Below are 25,803 nucleotides of genomic sequence, written 5' to 3' on the forward strand. Positions count from 1 at the left end.
CTTTCCCATGCCAAGTATTTGAAATATCTCAATCCAGATATGTACACTGTTTATGCAACAGTAGATGTCCAAATCTGCTAGGAAGTGACTCTCCTATATGCAGCTGTCTGGACCCTGTGGGGGAGGAGCATTTACTCTCTTATAACACCAGGAAAGTCATACAGACTTGTCCCTCAGCACATCAGCTCCAAATCAGAGGGAACTGAACTTAGCTGTCTCACCGAGGTGATGTTAGCCTGGCCAGCAAATGTTAATAGAGCTTACAAAGGGATTAGATGGTGATGTTTCTGTTTGGAAATTCTGGCAAACCACTGGGAAGACTGAGGACAACATAAGAGCGGCCAGACAGTGGGCGGTTTCTGGTTCTGTGTTCCTACATCAGAATTACAAATGACAAAGTAGTATTAAGATTTGTAATGGACGTAAACCCACATCCATTTTAGGAAGTCTAACTTCTTAGGAAGTCTAAGCTTTTTCCATGTTTAGATACTGGGAGAAAAAAGAGAGAAGAAGTAAGGTAATATGAAGCTGAGATAATATTTACTCCTTGTGGGAAAATACTGAACTTTATGAAGATGGGAAATCTGATACGACACAATTAACATCAACTAAACACTTTCCTCTTTCTGTAGTGGAAGAAAATAAAAACTCTAGACCTCCCCTATCTCCTTAAATTAATGAAGTGGCATTAGATCTGATTTGAGCCCCTCAGAATCTCTCTATTCCTCCTCATGTGAATGTAAAACTCCTATCCATTAATTTCTCTGCAGTCATATAAGCACTTAATTACTTTCTTGTTAGCACTATCCTTCTCTAAAGGCTGATGTGTTTTTCTAGATATATTTTCTTTTAGTTGCTTGTTCTTTGTTAAGATGAGTAAAAAAGCCATACTATGCCGAAGATCACTGGAAAATAGATTTATTTATAAAAGAGGGATAAAGATCTCCCAGGAGAGCGGAGTATCCTGACTGCCAGCTGAAACCAGCAAGAGCAAAGAGTCATCTCCAAAGCTCAGTCTCAAATTTGTAACAGGCTGAATTTCTCAATATTCTTGTGTACATTCCCATACATTTCTATAATAGCCAGGTGCTGCTGTGGGCTAGTATAAATGTACTGGAATTTTGTGATGATATTGCCAAAGAAATGGATGCTCCAAAGTCTACTTGGAGCATATGTGGGATTACTAGGAGATGAGCTGTCTGACGTTAGTAAGGTATTTAGTCATTGGGCAAACATCTACTCCAGACTAAGTCACGATGGTTTCTGCTCAGTTTTCCCTTGCAAAGTCCCCAAATATTTGACAAGCAGGATACAAACCACTGTTTGCTGGGAGGAACCTGCTTCTGCCTGAAACGTGGCACTTCCAAACACAGAATAATTTGGACTGGAAGGGACTTTTAAAGGCCATCAAGTCCAAATCCCTTGCAATGAGCAGAGACATCTTCAAATAGATCCGTTTGCTCTGAGCCTTGTCCAATCTGTCTGCGAATGTTCCCAGGGATGGGGCATCCACCAGTTCTCTGGGCAACCTCTGCCCGTGTTTCACCACTGTCATCACAAAACATTTCTTCCTAATATCTAGTCTGAATCTGCCAAAGTGGTTTAAAATCAAAAGTGGGTAAAAAGGTCTGGCCCCAACTTTAAGCTCCCTTTAAGCATTGAAGCTCAGAGGTGCTTTGGCAGACAAGGGGGCCTTTACCCGGTAACACCTCCGAGGGGGAGAGGGGAACTTGGTGACCGACAACTCAGACCCTTCCGTAAGTGTAAATGATGTCGGGAATGGGCAGGGAAAAGCGTTTAGGGCAGGAATAACCCCTCGGACAAGGACCCGCACCCCCGGCGTCCCGCCAAGCCGGCTCCACCCCGCCGGCCGGAGGCAGCGCCCGGGCGGGACGAGCGGGCGGGAGGAAGAGGAGGGATTTCACCTGCCGGCCCGGCCCGCCCCTCCAGGTGCGAGGTGGAGCAGGAAGCGGCGGCGCCGGAGGGACCCGTGCCCGCCTCGGCGCCGGGCCCATGCGGGGAGATGGCGGCGGGCCGGGCGCTGGCCGCGCTCCTGGCCGCGCTCCTGGCCGCCTCAGCGCAGCTGCTCCCGCGGCAAGGTAGGGACAGGGACAGGGGCAGGGGCAGGGCGGGCCGGCTCCCGCCGCCCTCGGCTCGTTTCCCCCTACCCCCGCCCCGCTGCCCCTTCTCGCCCGCCCGGGGCTCAGCCGCCATCCCCTGCCCGCCGCCCTCAGGGGCTGCCCGCGCCGGCGGGACCCGCCTGGTGCGCGGCTGAGCCGGGCTCGCTTTAGCGGGCGGCACCGCGGGCGAGAGACTGGGGACTCTGCCTTTGTCCCCGTGTGCTGCTGCTGATTTAGTAACTATTAGTTGTTTAAAAGTGGCGGGGGTGGTGGGGTAGAAACGCGCCCGTAATATTTGTGCGGTGGGACATTTCAGTTTCAGCACTTCGAGTCAGAACTTTTCTTTCTCTTTGAAAATGCCAGCAAGAAGAATTACTTGATCTTTACGTCCTTGCTTGCTGGAGCATTGATTATGCAAGTAACTTCACAAAGTCTTTTTTTCCTGGACGGCAGAGGGGCAGCTGAATTCTCTGTAAAGAGCAGAAGGTGCCTGGACTGTGTTCTGTGTCGGATCGTGCAGTTGCCCGAGTTTTTTAGCAGACAATGCTATTGTTTATATAGAACCACGGGTGAACCGTAGATGCGGGGAAATTGAATGGCTTATATGCCTACCGAGTTAGATGGTTTAATGCTCACTACTAGCTCTGCATCTCTTGAAATTCCTGGATGCTTGTTGAAATCCCATGTATCTAACCCTGTGTGCGACTCCAAAAGAATTCCAGTTATGAACACAGGGACAGTGTGTGGTGTTTTCTTCAATTTCCAAAGTTGCTTGATTGTGAAAAATGCCCATCCTCAAGTCTAAACAGTCTGCTTAATGCTATCAGTAGTCCTTTTAAAGGCTCTTGAAGTATGAGTCTTTATGTACAAAATAACTGGTGAGGTATTTGAAGTGACTGTAAATTACCTAAAGAGTCTGATGTGAAATTTGTACCTTTTTAGTATTTCTATTACCTTTAACTGCACTGGTTCTGCTGAAGTGGAGCTCAGGCCATTATTATCATAAACAATACACACAAAATGTTTCTGTTGAAATTGGGCAGCTTGAGGTTTAAATTTCAAGCTGTGCAGTCTTTTAAATAAAATACTTGCATTTAATGTATTGCCTCTGAGTTCAGTGAATAACAGCAATTTGCCTCTCTAAGCCTCTTCTAAGGAAGAAGAAAATATGCTGTTTAATAATTGTGCTTTGCTTTCAGTGTAAACAAATATTTAAAACCTTAGATGGGCCAACACTAGAAGCAAGGGGAGGTAGACGGTCCAAGGATCTTAGCTTAATCTAGAGAAACATGGCAGAAAGAGCTCCCCAGCCTCTGGCTAGCAAATCCTGAAGTTGCTGTTTAAAGCAAAGTCGGTAACAGTGAAGTTGCACAAAACACCACTGATAGACCCAGTGGTTTGTTGCCACTGATGGTGGCCCCTCTTCCTACTTCCTTCAGTCCCTTCCTTCCCAGCCACGGGCTTCTGCCCACTGGTCTGCACAAGCACCACCACTCCTGTGTGCCAGGTCTTCTGTCACCTTCTCAAACTCTCTAACATGGTGCTTTCCTCCTCTTTGAGAACCCCCATTCCCCCAAAAAAGAGGTGGCTTAGTCTCAGCTAAGCAGCTGAGTCTCAGCTACCTTGGCAGCATGGATTGGCAAGACTGAAGGCTGGGATGGTGTGAACGGGACATGAGGCAGAGGGGAGTAGTGCCTTCATGGGTTTGTTGACACGTGAGACTTCGTGTGTCCTTCCTTCCAGTGGGAACTGCTGTTATTGCACAACCAAAACTGTTGGAACGTTTCCCTGAGCAAAGGTTTGTCCTGAAAGCCCAAGACAGCTCATGTTAAGATTTTACTCTGCACGCCTGTGTAGTTTGTAATTTTTAAAGAGTTCCTGTTGCTCTGGTGCTGACGTTGGTACTGGCTCTGTTGTTGCTGTGTTTTGGCTGCCTCTCTTTCCTTGATTGCAGCTCCCTCCCTTTCAGCAAGGCCGGGTTTAGGCTGAATGTGCACGTGGGGTGTGTATGAGACACACGTGGCTCCTCCTCAGGAGTGGTGATGCTCTGGTGGGACGACTATAAATTATGGTGTGCCTGTCTCTAAAGGTGTCTCTTGTCATCCTTGGTGAAGTTCTTTCTCCTCTAACCCCCCTGGTCCACCCTTTCCCAGCCGGTACAGTATTACAGCAGTCTTCCTGTAGGAAGGTGTAGGTCAAGCGTGGCTAGTCACATTGTCCTCAGAGGAGCTTGTGGGTTTTCTTGAGATGCGACTTTATGTGTAAATTATCAAGATTGGTTCTCTCAAGAAAGATGGGTTATAACTTAAGCTGGAAAACTACAGAAAGAAGTATTTGGTGTGCTGGCTGTGCACTAATGTGGGAGTGTGAATGGAGTATTGCATATCTGACCTTTGAAAATATGTTTTCCAAATAAAAATGAGTTTCTTTGAGGCACTAATAATGAAGTTAATCAGGCTGCTATGCTGTCTATGAAACATAAACATTTCAGGTTTAAAGTATCCTTATGGATGTGATAAAATCTGCATATGTATTCTGGGATTTGTCTTTAAAATGTCATTGTAATAATAAGTGAATTTAGAGATAGTGCCATGTTGATTTTTGCTCTACCCTACAGTTATCTTTTTTCTTGGCAACTGACTGATTTGAGTCACACGTCAGTCTTAACATGTAAAGCTGCTTCATTTAATAAAATAAAAACCCCCAAGCTGTTAGCAGGGTCATTCTGCTGCTCTGACAGAATATAAATTACGTCTGTGTTTGTTCTCCTCTGAAAGTCAGTGGAAACTGGATTATTTCCATTCTGAATCACCATTTGTTCATTCGATTGAGAACCTCTCCTTTTAAGACTACAACCAATGTACATGTGCTGTAACTTTTTTTTTTTGCTTGCCTTATGCCATGATCAGTCTGGATTGCTAACTTTTTATTCTCTAGAACTAATGTGTTTATAGTAAATTATTTATAGTGTGTCTCAGTTCTGGTGCTATGACCTTAAATTCTTTACCAGAAAATATACCCTTTTTTTTTTTTAGAACTTTTTGTTTGAAATTTTGTTTTTAAGAGGTGAGTGTTGTCTGTGTTTTTCATGTGTCTGTAAGTATGCAGGGATGTAAAGGTGACGGGAAGGTTTGAGTGTGTGAGGTGGTGGGAATGTGAAAATATTTGAGGATTGATACACTGAGCTGAATTTACTGTCCATAGCAGCACAAATAACCACCGATTTGAGTGCCTCCCCCCTAGACATCCTCAGTAAGGTTGTTGTCTCTGGAGTTGTGTGAATGAAGTTCCTCTAAGAGTTGTACTCTTGGTCCTGGGCTTACTCATACACAAAACTGGAAGCACCAACAAATAGCAGCCACTTAGCTACAAAATGGCTCAGGAGAGTAGAAATGGGATGTGGTAAGCCAGCTCCTGAGCCTGGCTCCTTAGGTGGCTGGCATTTTTTTTGTGCTTGGGGTTGTCACTTGATGTGGTGGCTCATCAGCCAAAAAATAATTAAGGGAAAGCATGCTGAAAAGGATTATTTCTTGGCACTGACTCAAGGCAAAGGACTAGTCAAGGGAGAAACAAGGTGAGAGGATTGGAGGCTGATGAATCTCATGTCCAGAGTACCACCATGGACCTGTGACATGGAGGAAGTTTTCTGTTAGCTAGAAGGTTGTCCTTCTCTCATTTTTATTACAGTTTTGTACATTGTCCTGCTATGCTGCAATAAGAGTTTCTAGACAGAAATCAGGGCTTGCTGTATGAAATAAGGGAAGAACCTTTCGCCTGCCTGATATCTGATACCATTTGGGTCAGTTGTACTCAGGCTTGTTAATTGCTTATATAGATTATCTTATCTACAAATAATGTTGGAATAGAAAAAAAGAGTAGGAGAAAACTACTGAAAAATAATCTGACTTCTTGAAATATATAATAGCAGCAGCAGTATTTTCACAAATAAATGTTTCTGGGATTCAGTTTATTAATGTAGCCCTTGTCAACCAGCCTAATTGATATTTATATCACCATATGTTAAATTAAAAGCTTTGTGATCCACAATTGCCAAACCTTCAGTCTTGGGCAGAGGCTGAACAACTTCGCACTTAGTGCATTCCAGAAATATTTCAAATTGGAAATAGCATGAGGAACCATCCTGTGCTGAGAGCAAAGTAAAGATACTTTTGGCTTTACCTGTATTGACAAAAGCTGTGGATGACAGAAGCATGGCGGGTTTGCAGATTAGTGGAGATGATAGCTGAATAGCTCTTTCTTCACCAGTTTCTCTGTATTGATCCCATTCTCATTTGCTTTTCGTAACTGCTAGTGGCAAAGCATGACCTTCATCAAGTGCTGGGCAGAAGAGCAGTGAATATATTTGGAGTTGTGCCCCTTTGTGTTGTGGTCAGGGTGGGATCAGTGGTGGTGCTGGGTTTTTCCTGGGGCTGTGGGGGAAGCTGGGTGCTGCTCACCACTGCCATGAGTGGAACGTGCCTCTGAGCTGAGCTGACCAGTAGTTCTCTTACAGCAGCAAAGTCCTCCTGCTCTCTCATGGGTGCCTGCTGGAGCTCTCCCTTTGGATGTTTTCTGGTCTTGCTGTCCTTGAAGAGCTCCTAGAAAGACTCAGCTGCAGCAAAGTATGTATTAGCTAGAGAATATGGGGAAAAGTCTTGGATCACACTTTTTATCTAAATGAGTTCTTTCGTTAGACTACTCTTGTAACCTTCTGTTAAAATATTTTTTTAAATCTGCACCTTTAGTAATTTTTGTCATTTATAAACCTTTGCCTGACTAGGGGAAAAAACTAAAGATATCACTTTAACAAAGCACTTCCAGCAGTTTCTGGGGCAGCATCCAACTCACTGGTGCTGCTCAGGTGTCTCTGTCAAACCTCAGCTCTGGAGAGGACAACACCCACTGCAGCAGGGGTTGTCTTGTTGGAACCAAACCATTAACCAGTTCCTGAAGAGCAGCTGCTGACTTAGTGCTCTCTTATTAGGATTCGGCCAGTAGAGCCAGGTCACCATCCCTTGATTTGTAAACTTCTCAAATATCTGGCAGATGTTACCATACAGTTTCTTATTGCTTCACATCTGCTTGTGCCACCAGGGTGTGAAGGAAAGGACGTGGGCTGGGCTGCGCTTATTACATTGCTGGCTGCTGGCTTTTACAGCCAGAGCAGAGCAACATCTTGAGTTTCTGTAGTGGCTGGTGACAGAGGCGAGGTTTGCTGCCTGCAGCTGAGCCTGCCTGGCGTGGATAGTATTGGTGGGACCTTCTGGAAGACCTTCAGCTGAAGAATTGTGCCATAGTGTCTAGTAGATATGCATTTCAAATATGTTAGTAAGATCTAGTCTGCCTGTGAGTGCCCAGGTTGCCATTACTGTGGAAAAAATTATAAAAAAAAAAAAAAAAAATCTATCTCCTGTACCAGGGATAGGGTCTCTGCCTATTTTATTGGATACCTTTTAAAAACCACCCAGAAGGGTGCCATGGGGCAGCCTGCTTTGAGCTGTGCCTTTTGCCTTCTTGGGGAACAAGGTGAGTGTGGTTAACTAATGTCAGATCAAACTCTTATTTTGGGAGGTAGGATAATGCTGGCGTTTTGGAATTGATCCTGGATTTTCTGAGTCCGTGGCTGTGAGACAGAGGAGAGAGCAAGCTTTGAGGAGTGGAAAGAGATGATTTGGAGTTCCTCAGAAGAGAGAGACTAAGAGCTGAGGCAGGAGGATGTTTGGTGTGGGAGGGATCCCTGATTGCGAAATGTGCTTTTACACCTTTGTTAACCAGAGCCAAGACTGAAGAGCTGCTCAGACATGCTCTGAGATCTTGTCCTCTTGCTGGCTTAAATCAAGGTAGGGATAAAAAACTGTGCAAGCAAACATACCTTTGATCAAGGGAGGCTCCTGCAGAGACCTGTGTGGTGTCAATGTTCCTCTAGCCAGTGTGACATTTTCTCTTCAAACTGTGCAGACACATGTGTCAAACATTTTATACATTGTATGCTGGTGGTCAGCTCATAGGAAGGGTTTGCTGAGCTCTCCATCTCACCTCTACAGAATCAACAACACTTCATACCTGTAAAATAATCATTAGGAAAAGGCAGCTGAGAGTCAACAGTGTCTCCCATTTGTGGTGAAAAAAAGCTTATTTTAAAAAATCTATTGCATGAGTTACATGGCTGTCTTAATTATCTTCCAGAAAGGTTCTAGAGAAAGCTGTGTAAATACAGAAATGTATAGTTGTTGGGACTTTTTTTCAGTTATTTTAAATCTGAAGATACTTTATTCCTGTTAGGCATTACAAATTAATGAATTAACAACTTTTGAGTAGACAACCTTGTTGGCCTGGGGTGCTGACAGATCTTCTCCCGTGAGCTGTGCTGGAACGGCTTGTAACATCACTATGTCAGAAGTGTCTGCCCTTCCTCCCTGATGAGGAGGAAAATACCTACCTCTCGCCTGCTTTGCATCCCCGGCCTGGCTATCAGTTCAAACAATCAGTGATCATTAGGGGGCTGCTCTGTGCTGGCTGAGGAATGGGTGTTCTCCCCCTGGAGCCCTCTCCTGAGGTGTGGTTACCATGGCATAATTGCTATTTGCAGCATCTATCTCTGAGTTACAAGCTTTGAAGATTTTATCACGGTAATTTTCTGGGTGATTCCCTGAAAGTAATCCTTTCACAAAATATGGACCTCATATCCCAACCAGTGTGGTGGTGGAAGACAGGTCCAAATATGAGGAGATAATCATGTAATGTAGAAAGTAGTTTACATTTAAATGAAGAAGAGTTGGCTGTAGTTTGTGATCTCTTTTGTACTTGTGATCTCTCTTTTGCTGCTCACAGCACTGTTCAGGAGATGAGAGGAGTCCAAACAGTGTGTGTGTGTGTCCCTGACTAACTTTGTTAATAGCTTGAAGACTGTGAAGGCAGTCACCTGGATTACATTGCAGGTGAGACTGGAGGAGTGGATGATGCTTGGGCAATTGGCTACTGCAGTTGAACTGGAGAGTTGGACTCAAATTGTCAAAGATGTTAGTAAGGTGCAAGACGACTGAGTTGGGAAAGCAGGGAGGCATTTACTCTTTCAAATATTCCTTGATGTGTTTTTGGCCAATTCGAGTGAACTGTGCAGTGAATTGTGATGCAGTTCACTGGTGTGAATTCAGTGTGGTGGTGAGGTGATGCACCACCACACTGAGTTACTGTGTTATACCCCTTGCTTCCCATCCTCTTGCCATGACTCTTGCAGCAGATTATGTGTAGTGGAATATAAGCTCAGCAGGCTCTGAGTGTGCCTGCAGGTCAGCATCCCTGCAGGGGCTCAAAGAGGCAGTGAAGCCTCCAGGAGAGCAAACAGCGTCCCTGTGCTATCCTTGTCCCAGGCTGGTGGAACAATATCCTGCAGGGAGCGAGCTGTTCTCTGGAGAGGTGTGTTGGTTGTGTGGGTTCAGATCCCCCTGGGCAGACAGGGGTTTGGATACAGGTATTTCATAATCAGAGCAAGTTGCTGCTACTCGTCTTGCACAGCAGCCCGGCTCCTCCAGCTCATGAATGGTGGCTGAGTCAGCCCCATCCAGCTGGGTTTCGGTAAAAATGGCAGTCATGGAACAAACCCGTGATTATACTGGAATGAGCAAACTAACAGTTTTTGTACATATTTCTGGGATAAATTAAGATCTGGGATTTCATTGTGGGTTTTGTTTTCTTGTTCTCCCTGGGGCTCTTTGGATTGTTTTAATCCACCTAGTCAAGTCTTGTGGAACAATCCATAGATCCTTATGGGTAAATTACTGCAATAAAATGCAGCTGTCAAGCCAAAACTAGTTGGACTCTGTTCTAGCTCCTGCTTTGTGTAGCAAGGTACTTTACATAGCCATATAAATTGCTATTCTGCCAAGTCCTTTGCTCGTGTATACGTACACACACTCTATGTGAGTGCTACTGACCTGACTATTTGCCAGCTGTCTTCTTGTACAGGAAAAATGTACTCCCTCTTGTACAGGAAAAATGTCCTTGTGACATTTATATGTACATGTTAAAATTACTATTAGCTTGTTAGATGCAAACACAGTAAATAAATTTTGGCTCAACTCTCTGGAGTGATTTGACTTGTTTTACACTATGCAGTTTGCTTCTAACCCCAGTGGAAGAGCTCTGAGCACTAACATAACAGTTTGGAAATATCATCCTATTAAGAAAAAGCTGTGTTTGTGCAGAGAGGGGTATTACACTAGTAATAGAGGGATGCTGTGATGAGAAAACTCTCACAAAGGCACATTCTGAAATGAAGATGAGCAGTAGAAAAATTGTGGAAGGGAGGGTGTAGATTGAGATTAGGGCAGTTGATAAAATATCCAAGGGAGGCTGCAAAACTGTAATTGCTTAGAGGGAAAAAAGAATAGGGTGAGATCAGCTGTCTGCATCAGCTATGAACCAGCTCAGGACTGCAGGCTTTACCTCTAACATCTTCTAGCTGAATGATTCCATTGTTGTATAGTCAGAGACGAGATCCAGCTTGGCAATGCTTCCTCATGTTGGTTTGGATATCCTGTGTGTCATCCCTGTGCAGCAGCAATAAGGCATGGAAATTGCTTCTTTTCAATAAATGTGTCCAGTTACGGGTAATCCTAATAAAAAGGCATGCAGTGGGAGTCACAGACAAAGACAGACTGCTGTGAGTCATGAGGAGACTCACTCGTGTTTATAAAAGCTCTCCAATGAAGATGCTCTTTAAGTCATCCCTCTGTTGTGCTGCTCATGTGTGGCTGTAGTTTGAGGGATTTTAGCCATTTGTTCATTTATTTTAATGGCTTTGGGATCACTGCATATACTTCCCGCGTGATTCTTTTATTCTACTTTTCCTGTTAGATTTGATGGTCGAATGCAGCTTAGTACATTCCTAGCAGCTGCTTGCTGTTGGCATTGCAGCACCATGCTCTTATTTCCTGGCCAAAATTATTATCTGTGGATTTTCATCTGGGCAGACTGTTTGCTTATGCATAGAATATGTCTGTTCTTATGTGGGCTTCTAGCAGGCAACTTTGCTGGCCTGAATTGGTATAGATCTGCATCCTTCTTGCCTACTGCTGTGATTATATATATACTGATTATTGAAAACACTTCTGTGATTTTGGGCAGGTTCTGTTTAGGAAAGCTGAGGAGTGGGATAAATCTATGCTGGAAAACAATATTGACCTGGCAAATATTTGATATTCTTGCAGAGAGATCAAATGAAGAATGATTATATGGTCATGGAGTCAGCAAGAGGAAGGGAAAAAAATTTTCTGAATTTGGGAAAGCAGCCGAATTTGGGTGTTTCAGGGGCTGGGGAAGAGGATACTTTGTTTTGACCTTGTAGGACCCTTTGCTTATTTCAAAGTGTTGAAAATTTATCTTCTTTGGTTTTGGCTCAGGGTGTGTATTTGTTTTGATTTAAAACTAGTCACCTGTTTAAGGCTATGCTTGAACTTAATCGTCATGACTGAAAATTAGAGCCATGTGCCAGCATGTGGTGGAGGAGTGCTGGCTGTTGGTGGTCCTGGTCTCTGCCCTGCCCAGTTGGCCATGTGGCTTGTGCTGTCCCAGGGATGGGGAAAGGAACAGTGATAACTGACTAGAGAGTTAGAAACAGACTTTTCAGTAATACTTATAAACTTACAAGATGAGTATGACAATTACCTTGTGCAAGAAATAAATGTCTTTTGTCCATAGTTATTAATTATTTTGTTTATGTTATTAAAACATCATGTCTAGATGACTTAAACACTAGAAAAGTTATGAACATCATGGTCAAAGGTATTTTGTGCACTAAGAGTTGTAAAATAAAACCCCAAGAGAACCCAAAAAGAACCCAGTGGTATTGAAAATAGAACTCCGGGCTAAGTTGGAAACAGTTGTTTCGCTTTCTTTTCCAGAGACTGCTTCCTCCTGAAGAATGAGGAAGAGCAGCACTGACTGCTTGTTTAGCTTTACTCTCTTCCCCACCCCATGGACATTGCCTCTGCAATTGTCCCCTGTGTGCCTAGGAGGTCATTGTACAGGCATTTCCCAGGCTACACCATCATCTTTTTTTATTTCCTCAGGAAAATCCATATTGAAAACCTCTGCAAAAGCGTTACTAAGGCAGAAACACAGATGTAAAGTGTGCCAGCCATTGGAAGAGGCAGGAGAACGCAGTGTAGGCTCTCAGGTCAGAGAACTGTCCTGTCACTTAAATGCTGTAGGAAAGTTACTCAGTAAACAGATACTCAATAATGGTATTAGAGGGTTGGTAAACTTGTGGTTAAATATATGTGCTGCAATTTGGCAAGCCTCGTGGTGTTTGAGATTTTAATTTAAAACCTTTGATCCTGGAGGCAAATAGCTAAGGCAGTTCCAAGGACTTACTAAGTCTTTTGACTCCAAGATTGTGTAGCAAAGCTAGAAAGGCTGCTCAAGACCAGCAAAACTCAGATAAGCACATGACGGGCTCTGAGTACTCTGTTCTGCCCTGCTCCCCCTAGCAGTGGGGTTTTTGATGCCTGGTGTTGCCAAATCTGGAGCCACAATGTTTCCAGTGGCAAGGAAGGACCCTGCTGACTGCTTGGTCCCCGGGGCTTTTGCAAAGCATTGCAGTGAAAGTCAGGCCCTGCAAAAGCATGAGAATCCTGTAAAAATTAGGAGGTTTTTCAACCTCTCTTCAATAGAACAGATGGTTTTTGTGTGAAATTGAGCCACTAATGCAATAAGCTGCTTTCAGCAGCTGTTATGACGGAAGCTTTGAGCTGGGTTGGGTATATTTGTTGAGGGTCTCTGATGTGCCTGTGTGCCATTAGAGGGCTCTGCTGATCGAGGGTTCCCATGGTGTGTTCAGCCCCATTCCCCACAACCCCACCAGGTGAGCCCCTGCATGTCTGGGATCTGATCAGCATCCTTATCACTCCTGCACCAGCAGCAGCTGGTGTGGACCAGACTGGTGCTCCAGGGATGCTGAGCAGTTGGACAGAGCCTGGGGCATCCTGCAGATGTGTGTGAGCCAGCTGTTCTCCTACACCTTCCTGACATGCTGCCTGGTAATTGGAATGGCTTCAGGGGCTCCCTCAGGGCACTGCTCTGCTGGGTTGCCAGCACAAATCTTTTCTCATTGAGGTTAATGAACAAGAGGATTCCCAACTGGCATATGGGCAGAGCTTTGTCATGAAGCCCTGTGTGATGTCCCACTCAAGGCAGAGATGTTTTTGAACCGAACTTGGAGTACCTTTATTTCTAGATCTCTTACTATTTTTAAAATGTGTGATTTTTTTTTTTTTTTTCCTCATATACACTAAAAGTCCAAGTGCTGTAGACATTGTCTGTGTGATTCTGTGCTGTGATTTTGTCTTCCATGCACTAAAATAAGGAGTGGAGAGCAATGAAAACAAGCAGCAGAAAACTGTCTGTCCTGTCCTCAAGATTTTCACCTGGGGCTGGAGTATGGTTGACTTCACTGCAAACTTCACTTATTTCAGCCAGGACTGGCCTCAATATTTGCTAAGCATTCAACTGAAGTTAATAATAGTCATCTTAAATGTCCAGTAACTACTCTCTGGTGTCTTATATTGTGTGTATATTTTTAGAAGACAGGTTTGAGTAATTTTTTAATAAACTGCTACCGATAAAATAAAAGATTATTCAACAAGCAGTTTATTCAGTGGCTCCAGTATTTCCTGTGAGAGCTGCTCCTGCATCTGGCAGTACTTGAGGATAGGTTGAAATCTGTGAAGTATTTCCCAAAAGCTGTGAATCAATGATGGTCATGGCAGAGATGGAGAGGAGGTGTCCAAGCACACACAATCTGTTTTAGGCCACAGATGTGTTCTGTGCTGGTGAGGGGCACTGCACAGACATCCAGTACCTTCAGGGAATGAGTTGTGAAGGGTGGGGAGGGTAGGAGAGGGCCATGACTGCACCTAAAAATATCTGTTGGTATCTGCTTTTGGTATTGCTGGAATACCTCATCTGGCCTGCAGTAATTGTTGAGGTACACCCACAAATTCATCTGTTACCATTGTCTGTGATTAAAGTTGAAGCTCTTTTTTTTTGTTTGGCTGCTGAATAAACTTCCTGAATTGAGTCGTGACTTGATGGGTGCTTTCAGAAATGAAGCGGGCTGTGTGATAACAAACTCAAAACAAAAATCAGGAGAACAAAAATTTGGAAGGAATAGCTGAGCTACTTTTTAAATGTGAAATAAATTACACAGGTATGGGTAAATTGGAGCAGAACAGATTGTGCACAAATTCCCTGTATACCTCTCCTGGGCACATGCAGCAAGCATATTTTTATGTTTCTGTGCTGGAAAAGAGGAGGTATTTTCTGTTGGTACAACACCAGAGGCTCCTGAGAAGTGGATGCTAATATTCAGACTCTGTGGCATCTGTGGGGCTGTGTGGAGAGCCTGGTGTTACTCATATGTGTTAGTAACAAAACACCTCTGTTCTATGTATTTTTTCTTTCTTAGCTTCCTTTACAATCTCTCTTCATAAAGCGGACAACACCACAGTTACGATTAAACTGAAACCCGGTCTTCCACCAAGCTGTCGAATCCGTATGAAAAATGTCATCATGTCTGAACTCAAGATAAAGCCTGGGGAGAATGTGACTTTTGCCTTTACCTGTAGTACTCCAGAGAAATATTTCATCACAGAAATTCGGAAAAATATTGGTAAGATACAGATTTTTGATTTTTCCCCAGTGGTAATTTTCCTCCGGTAAAATCATGTGCTTTTTTTCCTGCTGCTGTATTAAGGTATCTGCCATAATCTTAGGTAAGAAATCTTTGAGCACTGATCAGTAACCTTGAATGACTGCTACAGCTATGCAAGCTGAAGAAGTCTGTATGGCAGCTGGCAGAATTAATGTTGACTTGGCTGTGTTGGAAACAGCTAGAAGGCAGTTTGTTGCATTAATTCCTTGCTGCCTTTCCTTTTTCCATGATTTATAAACCCATCAAAGAATCTTTTTGTTCCTGTCAAAAGCCTCTGAACACTTATAATAATATATTATGTATTTGATGAACAGCTTGGTTGTGTCTACAAGGACAACAGAAACATTGAAGACCTGCACATGTTTCTTTATCAATAATGAATGTTATTGAAATCAAGAAACTGTAAATTCAGAAGTGTAACTAAAGCTTCTTCTGCTTTGAATGCTGTCCCTGGTGTATGTAATCTTTAATGGCATGAACATGTGCTACTTCTCAACTAGATCTGAACTTCATTGGGTATTCAGTCTTTAGTAACATCTTCATTATTTCTGGGGTGATGTTCAAAGATAATTCTCTTCATGTTTTGGAATTTTATTCATATGATTCATGCAGATAGTAACGCTCACTATATCTCATATATTTGCAAGATACACTTGTGATATTTCTTCTTTTAAGTTGAAGCCTAGGCATGGGTTTAAGTTACTTATTTTGAGTGTCAATCAGTTGCTTGGATTTTCAAGATGAAAGTTTTCTGGGTTCCCCCCAGAATGCTGCAGTGGCATTTGTTGTTGTTCATCTGGGCACCAAAGGAACAAAAATAGTTCATGGCAAGCAGTAAAAAATTTAAAGATGAATGATTTGCCAGGAACTCTCTGGGGGACATGGGATAAAATGTCTAGATTGTCTAGATCTGTGATTTCCAGCTCTCTTGACACTGCATTTGTCCCTTTGCCCATTCAGACTCTGCCCTATTTACTAAATACCTTCTAAATTCTTCAGCAAACAAGGTGAAATACTAGGGACAATGAATCCCTCCTATTAGTCAGCCTGACTAAAGCAGGTTTATCCTGTCTATTCTGTGGGCTGGGAGTCCTGTTTGGAGACAGCCTGTGACCATGTCACAAGAGTGTCTTTTAGTGCACGTAGAGGAAAAAGATGAATGCAACCTAAAAATTGTGATAATAGCAAGGAAGGGGAAGTATCGAACTCCCCATTTAATGGAATGCTTTCCATAATGTATCACAGCTCTTCTCTCTCTGCATTTAGACTGTGTGTCAGGCCCATGTCCCTTTGGAGATGTTCATCTTTACCCACTGGGGCTACCTCGCCTTAACAGGACTTATATCTGGGACGTGAAGGCAAGTACAAAAGCTGGACTTGAACTAAAATTTTCTACCTCCTGGCTAAGACAGATTAAACCAGGAGAGACGTGCCCAGACTCCGTTAGCTACAACATCAACAGCTGTATTGATAAGGCCATGGTCAACATTGGCACTTTCTGCAGGAATGGCTCCGTGTCTCGCATCAAACTGCTGGGAGGGGTTGTCATGTCCCTGCACCTCCCGTGGCACTTGCCTCTCACCACCTCAGGCTTCAACATAGCCAACAGGGCTTCCATAAAACGTGAGTACAGAGTAGTGCAGCTGCCCTCTGCAGATTGCAGCAGAACCTATTTCAACCTTTCTTCACCACTAACCTTGCAGTTTTGGTGCTGCTATCCCTAACTCCCTTCTGCTTCTTCTTTTCTGCAATCTATTGTTGTATGATCTTTAGTTTAGTTAGATGGTGTTCTTCTGGAGTCAAAGTATTTGATTAAATACATTAATAATTTTAAATCTCCTTAAACTTCTTAAAACTTAAACATACCCGCTTTCTTGTTTTTGTGCATTCAGCTAGGTGAGACTAGGTAGGATAATTAGAATGAGCCAGAGAGTTTTTTGCTGGTTGCAGTGTGTAGTTTGGCTTCTTTTAAAAAAGTTTCTTTAACTTCTGGAGCCTCAAACCAATACCTCTATTCTGCAGAGGACTGTGGGAAAAGGCGAAGCAGTGCCTGGAAGGCACAGGAGGCTGCATAAATACATTTATCTGTTTCAACCTGCACAATAACATAAACTGTTGTGTAATAATCTTCCTAAAATACCTGGAATATTATACAAGAATCAGTGGGTTACTTTGTGATCTCATGACAAATCTTGTTCTGCACTTGAATTCTAGTGTTGTTGCTATCAGTTATAAAATAAACCTGGTCCAGGTTCAAGCTTCTAGAACATGAGTGTTTTGTAATTCCTGGCACTCCTCACACTTGCATATCATCACTGGAGTCCTAGAGTGGGACCATAATTTCCATGTACCCAACTTCACACTGCCAAGAGTCATCCAAGGATAAAGTGTCTTATGCAGCCTGCACCGTTCACATTTGTGTTTTATTGTGCCTATTTGAGGATTTTTACTGGTGTGCTTTTGTTAAATTTAGGAGGTTTTTGTAAAGAGAGCTACATGCTCCTATAAAAGCTTGCATCTTTTGTTTCCTAAAATCCAGTGAAGCAGAAGCATTTATCAGGTTGTGTGTTTGCTCTTGCAAGTCCAAATGTAGAAATAGGATCTTGCCTTTGCCAATAATAAAGGCCTGTCTGTCCATGTGCTTGAAAGGTTAACCTGCTAAACTGCAATTGCAGTATTAATACGTTCTTTACCTTTTCCCTAATTGAAGACATAAGAATCAACTTAAGTATATGTTTTAGTCTGAGTGTTTTGTAATAACCTAACCTGTAGGTGGATTGGGTGATTTCACTGTCAAAATAAAAAGACTCTGCTTCTTGGGTACTAGATATGCCAGTGTGTCTTCAGTAACTGGAACTTGTTTTATATGTTGTGATTCCTTCCCTGTTTTAGGGTTATCCATCATTGAATCCATTTTGAATGGGGAGTCTTCAATCACCCTGATGTCCCCTAACTACCCGCTGGGCTTTCCAGAAGACGAGCTCATGACGTGGCAGTTTGTGATTCCTCCCAACATGAGAGCAAGTGTGTTCTTCCACAACTACAGCCTCTCCAACTGCGAAAGGAAGGAGGAGAGGGTGGAGTACTACATTCCCGGCTCCCCCAGCAACCCGGAGGTGTTCAAGCTGAGCGACAGCCAGCCTGCCAATATTGCTGGCAGTTTCAACATGTCCCTGCAGGGCTGTGATCAGGATGCCCAGAACCCGGGCATTCTTCGCCTGCTCTTCCAAGTCGTCGTTCAGCACCCGCAGGTTGATGAGAGTAAGTACCTGCCTGCCCTTTTTGTGGCTTTCGCTTACAGATGTCTGGCCTGAGCACCACAAGGGAGATAAATACTCTTTTTTGGTATTTTCCTTGAACTTTGGTCACTCTATGAGTTTAAGGAGGTTGCCAAGCAATACTGAGGACTGTTTTATTGCCCAGGGTACCACTGGCCACCTGTACAGCAAGGCACGCAGCAATGTTGAAATTTGCAATTTTCAATGGAGTATTTAGTGCTGCTGTATTTTTTACACCGTAACTTAAAAATGGAGACTCCTTTCCCCTTTCCAGCACCTGAATCATGTAATTGAAAAATGCCTTTAGCAGTTTTGCTTTCAAACATGAGATAAAGATAATTCTTTAAAGTGTGAACCTGTTTTTTTGTTTCCTGCATGAGCAGTTGCACCTAACAAGGTGAAACCCACAGTCATGGTAGGTAGCAATATCTGTTGCATTAGCTGGTGAATTGAGAGGTGTAAAATGTCTCTGTATTACTAATGGCATCAATATGCATCTTACCTTCCTTTCTTCCTTTGAGTTTTAATTTTGCTTCCTAGAAGAGGTTGAACATCAACAAGTGTGAAGAAGTCACATTAAACACAAAAGTTGTCAGTAAAACATTCCACCTATAATATCCCCTACATATTTGGATGTTTTTTACATTTTTTCTCTACATAGAGAAAAAGATTTTTTTGTTGTTTTCTAGCCTCAAAGTCTGATTGCTTTAGCACAATGACTTGTAATATTGGAGTGTTTCTCTAAAAACAGAAATAAAAGGCCTGTCTAGGTAATGAACCATGGAGTTAATGATTTAACCTCCGACTTTGCAGCTCTGACCTCAGTTCAAGGTGAAGGTTAATAATCAAGGTGTACTCACTGCAGAAGAGTAGGTGAAGGAAAGTCCACACTTGACTGCCATTGTGTCAGGAGCTACTTAGAGGCTTTCTAAGTAATTTTAGAGAGAATAAGGTTTGAATGGCTTGTGCCCTGAAGTCACATAGCCAGAAAGGATCTGTAGCATCTCACGGTTACAATTCTTTGTTCTTTGTCTGTCTAGCCTGGCTCCATTTATGAACAGCAAATCCTCACAGAATAGTTGTTAACAAAATTGTGTTTGCTTACATTTATTGTGTGTTGCATCTTGGAAGCTAGAGAGAATGAAAACATTATATTCAGTTAATCAGCTTTATCTCCCTTCTTCTTTGGAAAACAGAAAGAATTTTAATATATTTATGGCCAGTAGACAAGACGATAATCACATAAAAAATTAAAACCAGGTTGTCATTCTGTGAATGAAATGCAAGTAATAAACCATTTGGATTTAAGAAACAACAGTGGTTTCTCTAGGGATTTTATAGGATTTCATGATTGATTTTGTAGTTATATAAGTTCCATCAAAGATTCAAATTCAGCCCTCAGGTTGCCATCTGCATCATTGCTCTTATTAAAAATGCATTGCTATCTGCATATTCTCAAAGCTTCCCAAACATTTGGGTATTCCACAGCTGTCTGTGGTACTTGTCATTAAATAAGAAGAAAATGTAGCCCTTTCCAGTCACAATAACTTCTTGATCTGACTCTTCCTATGTTTAGCTGCTGCAGGAAAAAACATTCTGAAAAGTTATAACCTTGCATTAGGAGTCCAATTTGTTGTGCCAATGACTTGGATAATTCCACTTGACCACTTGCCTTTTTGTCTGACTGATCTCCCACACAGGAGAAAGCTATTTTATTCACTTTTGTGTATGATTCTGAGATCTGTAGCTAAAGCTAAAACCAGAAAATGAAGAGTAATAATAGAGTATGTGTGTATGTACTATTTTCCCCCTGTCCTTTGTAGAATCATTGAATGGTTTGGGTTGGAAAGAACCTTGAAGATTATCCAGTTCCAAACTGCCCTGCCATGGGCAGGGACACTTCCACTTGGCTGCTTGCTTTCTTTGACATCAGAGAGAAGTGCCTTAGTAACAGCATCAGGATGTTGCATGGATCCAAAACCTATCTTTCCACATGACAGTCAATCTTTATGAACTACACTTGCATTTTTTTCCTCTTTCCTCCTATTTTCTCCTTCCAGATGTTCCAAGTATTTGGTGTAACAGCTGCTCATATAACGGGGTGAGAAGAGGTGAAGGAAGTTCTGCTTCAAACTGTGCTTCTTGGCTGTAATTGCTCTGGGGTGTTTTTTGTTGCAGATGTCACCCATTTGGTCGACCTGAGCAAGGAGAAGAACGTGACTGTGACAATACACTCGGAAGGGTGGCCCAGCCACATCCCCCTCATGTCTGAACCCATATGCCTGATCTGCAAGGATCCTCGCACCTGTGACCGTGTCTTGACTTTAACCTCTGGTGCTGTCTACAAGATCTCCTTTCTGTGCAAGGACTTGTCCCGGCTGAGGATCACGGCTGAAAAAGGCATAGGTACTACAAAGGTGGCTTGATGCTATTCCTTAGGGAATGCTTTTGCATGTTTTTCCCCAGGGGTCAGCCAAACTTGCTCCCTTGCTTTGGCTTTAAATGGATTGAGGTTGGAAACCAGGTGTTGGCCAACTGGGAGATGGGTACAATGAATCTGGAGGTGACCTTGTTCAGTACATCACTCTGCCTTTAAGAATAGAAACTGCATAGCTATTCCTAGAAGAGAAGAGATAGAAGTCACCTAAGTCACTGCAAAATATGGAAACAGAACCAGAGAGCCATAAATCTGCTAATGAAAATACAGGACCAAAGTTGCCATCAGGAGTGCATCTTGTTCTGCACACGTGTCTCCTTGCTATAGGATTTTCCCAAATGGTTTCAACTACAGGTAGAAAAGAGACTTCAAGTATCTGTACCTTGACTAGTCTGCAGCAATGTCTCAGTCAGCAGGTATATCTTGAGTGAATATGTTTGTTTCTTTGGTGTCCTGCACCTGTTAAGGAAAGCTCTTTAAATACAAACAATACACGTTTGGATAAAGGTTACTAAGAGAGGATCTTTTCTCTAGGTAGATGCTTATCTGGGTCTGCAGACCTGATAGTACTTTGCGTGTGCCCAGGTATTTCATTTGCAAGAAATGCCCAGCCCTTGGGATTTTGTTTTTGTTTTTGCAGGCTGTATGGATATTCGTTGGTGTCAGAGGAAGATCTATTCCCTTTCAGTGCCTAAGGCTATTACCCGATTGCCAATTCGACTGCATACATTTATTTGGAAGCTCTTGGCCACTGATATGATCAACATAGAAATTACATCTCCGTCCTTGAAACTTCAGCAACGTGTCCAAGAGCAGAGGTGCAACACGAGTTATGGTTACAGCATTGTTAGTGCCACCCCAGAGACAGAGCTGAATGTTGGCATATTCTGTCCTGGTGGATCTATTGAAAAGATTCAGATGAGGAATAATATCACCATATCCTTAAATACATTTGGTAAAGGATTCATCAATGGGTCTGTCCCTCAGGATTTGAATATGTCTTTCGTGCCACATATTAAAGGTAAGGTAGTGTATTTTATACTACTTTGTTGTACGGTGATCTCTTAATAGGCTTATTAAAGCACTTATGGATAAACAGAAATTAAGAGTTCAATTATTTAGCAATGGCTGTAGGACTAGATTCTAGAATCAATCTTTGTGTGAACCAGTGATATGGTTTATTTCAGGAAGAGAGAAGGAGCTTTGTATTCTAGGTAGTGGATAGTTGATTGTGGCAAATTCTGCAGGTATGTCTGTATTTATTGTGATAACACTGATGTGGGAAAGGACAATAATTGTCAAAACTAAGTTTTCTTCTTTCCCTTTGCTACAGATGAGTGCATATTCACTGTGAGTCCAAATCCAAAAGCTAAAGTTTACTTGCAGACTCCCAACTGGCCTCATGGTTTACCTCCTTACGTTTCCATATCCTGGTTCATCGTTGTGCCCAGCAAGCAAACTGCCCGCCTCGGGTTCTCCGAGGACCGCATGGGCGTTGCCTGTGAGACGGGCCGTGCCTATGTCAACATCAAGGAAGAGACTCTGGGAGCAGAGGAGATCGTGCGCCGTGAGGATGAGCTCCTGCCCCAGCCCCGAAATATGCTCCACAGCTTCTGGGTGAACGTCTCCAACTGCAGACCTGTGGATAAGACACAGCTGGCCTTGCAGTTCTGGGTGACTTCTGCTGACAAGCAGATAGGTGAGTCCTGTAAGGTTGTGGTTGTTTGTCTTCTGCTTGTTTCCTTGCTTTCCTCTGAGGTAACGGTAATGGATGATGGTCCTCCAGGAATCTCACAAAGCAGTTTATGAGATTCCTGCCTTTGGAAGTCTGTCCCTCAAAAACTTCAGAGAGTTTCAGCTTGATGTTTCTAGGAGCTGGGGAGGAAGGAGGGATTTTAATGTGGTATGGTTTATGGAGCAGGGGGGAGGTGTGTTTCTGGGTTTTCTTTCATTGACACAAGAAACGGCAAGGATCGAGGTAGTAGGACCAGATTTCATTAAAAAAAAAAAAATTAATTTAGCTTTTTTAAATGGAGATAACAGACAGAATATATAATAAGATCAAGTGATGTTTTTGCCTTCCAGGGTCACAGACCTAGTGAACAACCTGGGATTTGATTATGCTAAGTTATTCATTCAAGTAGTCCTCACTTCATGTTAGCAGTTCAATTAGTCTCAGTGTTCACATGAGCAAGAAATCCTCCCTAGGACAGGTCTGACCATTTAATGGAGATTGGGCCCTAACTGCTACCAGCAAATTCTGTTTTCTTGTTCTCTTTCATCTCCCTGAAATATGAACAGTTTTTTTTTTTTTTTAAGATGAGGGGGCATTTTGAGGGTAGGCTTTGCTTATGTAAATTTGCTTCACATTTGCACTTTCTAATTTTTTGATCTTTTTTTTTTTTTTTTTAATCTGTGCTTCCTTTGAAACTTGCAGCATTTTTCTTTGCTTATGCCTAGACTTCCCTAATCAATTTTATGAGTCCTAGAAAAACCCAGGTAAACACAACCTGTATATTTCAGTGACAAGATGGTTCTGAGGGGAATCTGTGGAAATGCCAGTATTATTTCTTTTGAGTCCTTCTCTATTTCTTTCTGTGTTTTCATCTCTTCTTTGCCTATTCAGTCGGAGACGTGTGAGATACTGTAGGTAAGTTTAGCAGTGCATGGGCTGTATCAAAAACTCTTGGAGGAGGGTGGTTTGGTTGGTTTTTTTGATTGTGCTCCACTGTCAACAGCAGGAGTTTATTGTTGCTTGGCCTCCAATCTCTTGGAAATGGCTTGTGTTGCCCTGTGGCAAGCGTGGCTTAGGAACTCCTGCTCTGCCAGCAGCTGCTATGCTTAGAAAACTCTTAAAGGGGTTCAAACCCAGACAAATTTTAAGAGAAAGCTGGGTGTTCCTTCTTTTGCTCAGTGTCCTTGTTCCTTGTCTGTTTGCAGACCTTGGAATCATACTTGCTGTGGTGGCTGGGGCTGGAGTTCTCACAGTGATTGGACTGGCCGTGTGCTGTGTTAAGAAGAAGTAAGTTCATAATTCAGCTTGTGTAACTTAGCAGTTCAAGAGGGTATTTTGGGAGAGCTGCTGGGCCCTGTCTTTCATGTATTGATATCCTTTGAACCAGGATCTAAAGCATGAGGAAGGCACAGTGGAAGTAGTGTTGACCCCGAGAATGCTTCTTTACTCTAAAGTGAATAACTGCAAGAGCAGAGCAGCATTCCCAGAGTCACATTATTTCAACCTGCAGAGCACTGCTTTCCTTGGCCTTAAGTGCAGGCTTTCAGGTGTACTGTGAGTCAGGTGTTGGTTGGACCTCCTCAGCAGTCCCTGCAACATGAAATCCCAATGAATGTGGCTGTTGCATGCATGACTCCACTCAGGTCTTTGTTCAAACAAGCTGTGAACTCATGCAGATACACTAAGAGCTTTCTTTCATCCGCACAGCCTCCAGCAACTTCTGAAGTTTGCACATCAAGTGGGAGCAATTTTCTGTGAGATGAGCCCTTGGGGAGAGAAGTGAGTTGTGCAAAGCTTACATGCATGGCATTGCTCATATGAGCAGAGTCTGAAGTCATTGGTAGCCTGGGCTTTCTGATACATGTATGCTCAGTGCTGTCAAGGTGGTTGGTCCTGAAGCTGTAGAGCTGGAATGAAGTTATGCAATATGGTGACTAGTGCAGTTAAGAGCACATTTTTCTGCCCCACAGGAAAGACTTTACAAGTGCAGACTTAAAAGTCTCAAGTTCAGCCTTTGTTCTTTCCAATTTGGGGTCAGTGAGTCAGGAAGATATAATTTAGAAAAATTCACTTGACTTTCATTTTGACACACTGTCTTGTCTTCAGTAACAGAGCCATGTTTTTGTGAGGATCTAATGGTCTCTGGGTCTTACTAGTGCCAGTGGATATTGTGGGACTCAGTTCAGTTCAATGCACAGCCAGAGCCCCAGTGCTTGAGAGACCATTGGAGTTAATCTTGCAAACTTCAGTGTCAGAGAGCAGCAGTGGGTAACCAAATAGCATGAAGTTTTTTTCTGCTCTGTTAAAAAAGAATGTCAAAGATATTTCTCCCAAAATTACAAGTAAAGCCTTTAATCCAGGTAGACTGCCTGACACTGTATGGTTGGGATGAGTGAACAGAAGGTGTTGTTATTGAGTTCCAACACGCCAGACGTGCTGTTTTTAATCTGTTAACAATTTCACCTCTGTAACAGGAAGAAGAAAACCCAGAATCCCATGGTGGGAGTGTACAATAGTAATGTGAACACCCAGATGCCTGGAAGAAAAGGTTTATTCGGAAAAGAGAGGAAAAACAATGAGTCTCATGTCTATGCAGTTATTGATGATGCTGTGGTCTATGGACACTTACTGAAGGAATCCAATGGCTCAGTCTCTCCAGAAGTCGATGTCTATCGGCCTTTTGATGGACCCATTGGTAGCTTGCCACCTTCTCCACCTCCATTCTCCTTTAGAAAAGACATTAAACGCTCTTCTAACACCGAGGAGGAACCTCTGCCCCTGACAGACACAGACCAAGACACTTACACGTTTGCTCATCAGAAATCAGGGCAGTCAGAGAACAATGGAGATGCAAATAAAAAGGATAAGGGAGATACAAGCGTACCCTTGCTGGAAAATAAGGAACGGGATGGTTTAGTGGAATAATTTTATGGCAGGTATAGCAGTTTCCTGTGGAAACACAGGTGTAAGGACAGTGGCCCAAGACAAAAACATACTGAAGAGGAGTGTTATTTTTAAATATGTTTTTATCTTGTTTTGTTTAATGTGTGTGTTTTCAGTTGTTTTTTGTCTTTTTTTTTTTTTACTTCAGCAGTTGATAGCTTTTAGTTTCAAAGTGAACACCTAGCAAACTCAGTATCAGTCAGGACTCTCCAGGACTGGTTGTGAAATAGGTGCCAAAGCTGTGCTTTCTACTATATGGGCATCAGGAAATTTAATTCCTAACCACCAGCTTAAAACTGGATGCTGGTAGTGGGGAGAGTGTTCTGTCCAGTATTTCCTCCTCTCACAAACCATTATTTGTCTGAGTGTTGGTTGGTGACTCCTAGAAGATGCAGACTGTCTCAAGGCAGCTCCAGGTTGCACACGTCCAGGCGATCTGCTAGTATCTGACCAAAAGTGACTGTCTCCTTTCCATTGCTTGCAGCTTGAAAATCCATCAGATTTAGCATGCCAGTGGCTGTCTGAACGTAGTGAAACACCACTTGTGCTTACTGGAAGAGCTCCATGCATGTAAATGT

The 25,803-nt window shown here is 42.9% G+C and overlaps 1 protein-coding gene across 1 annotated transcript; it reads left to right on the forward strand.

Annotated features, from left to right (window-relative positions):
* Nucleotides 1-2,023: 2,023 nt before the first annotated feature.
* Nucleotides 2,024-25,207, forward strand: CDCP1 (CUB domain containing protein 1). The gene is made up of 11 exons (XM_077781926.1): nt 2,024-2,099; nt 3,864-3,918; nt 7,896-7,960; nt 14,587-14,790; nt 16,099-16,455; nt 17,725-18,093; nt 20,289-20,516; nt 21,188-21,568; nt 21,881-22,246; nt 23,488-23,569; nt 24,757-25,207. The coding sequence occupies exons 1-11, from the start codon at nt 2,024-2,026 to the stop codon at nt 25,205-25,207; spliced, it is 2,634 nt and encodes an 877-aa protein (XP_077638052.1).
* Nucleotides 25,208-25,803: the final 596 nt, after the last annotated feature.

Source organism: Lonchura striata, chromosome 1, assembly GCF_046129695.1.
Source record: "Lonchura striata isolate bLonStr1 chromosome 1, bLonStr1.mat, whole genome shotgun sequence".
Lineage (NCBI taxonomy): Eukaryota > Metazoa > Chordata > Aves > Passeriformes > Estrildidae > Lonchura > Lonchura striata.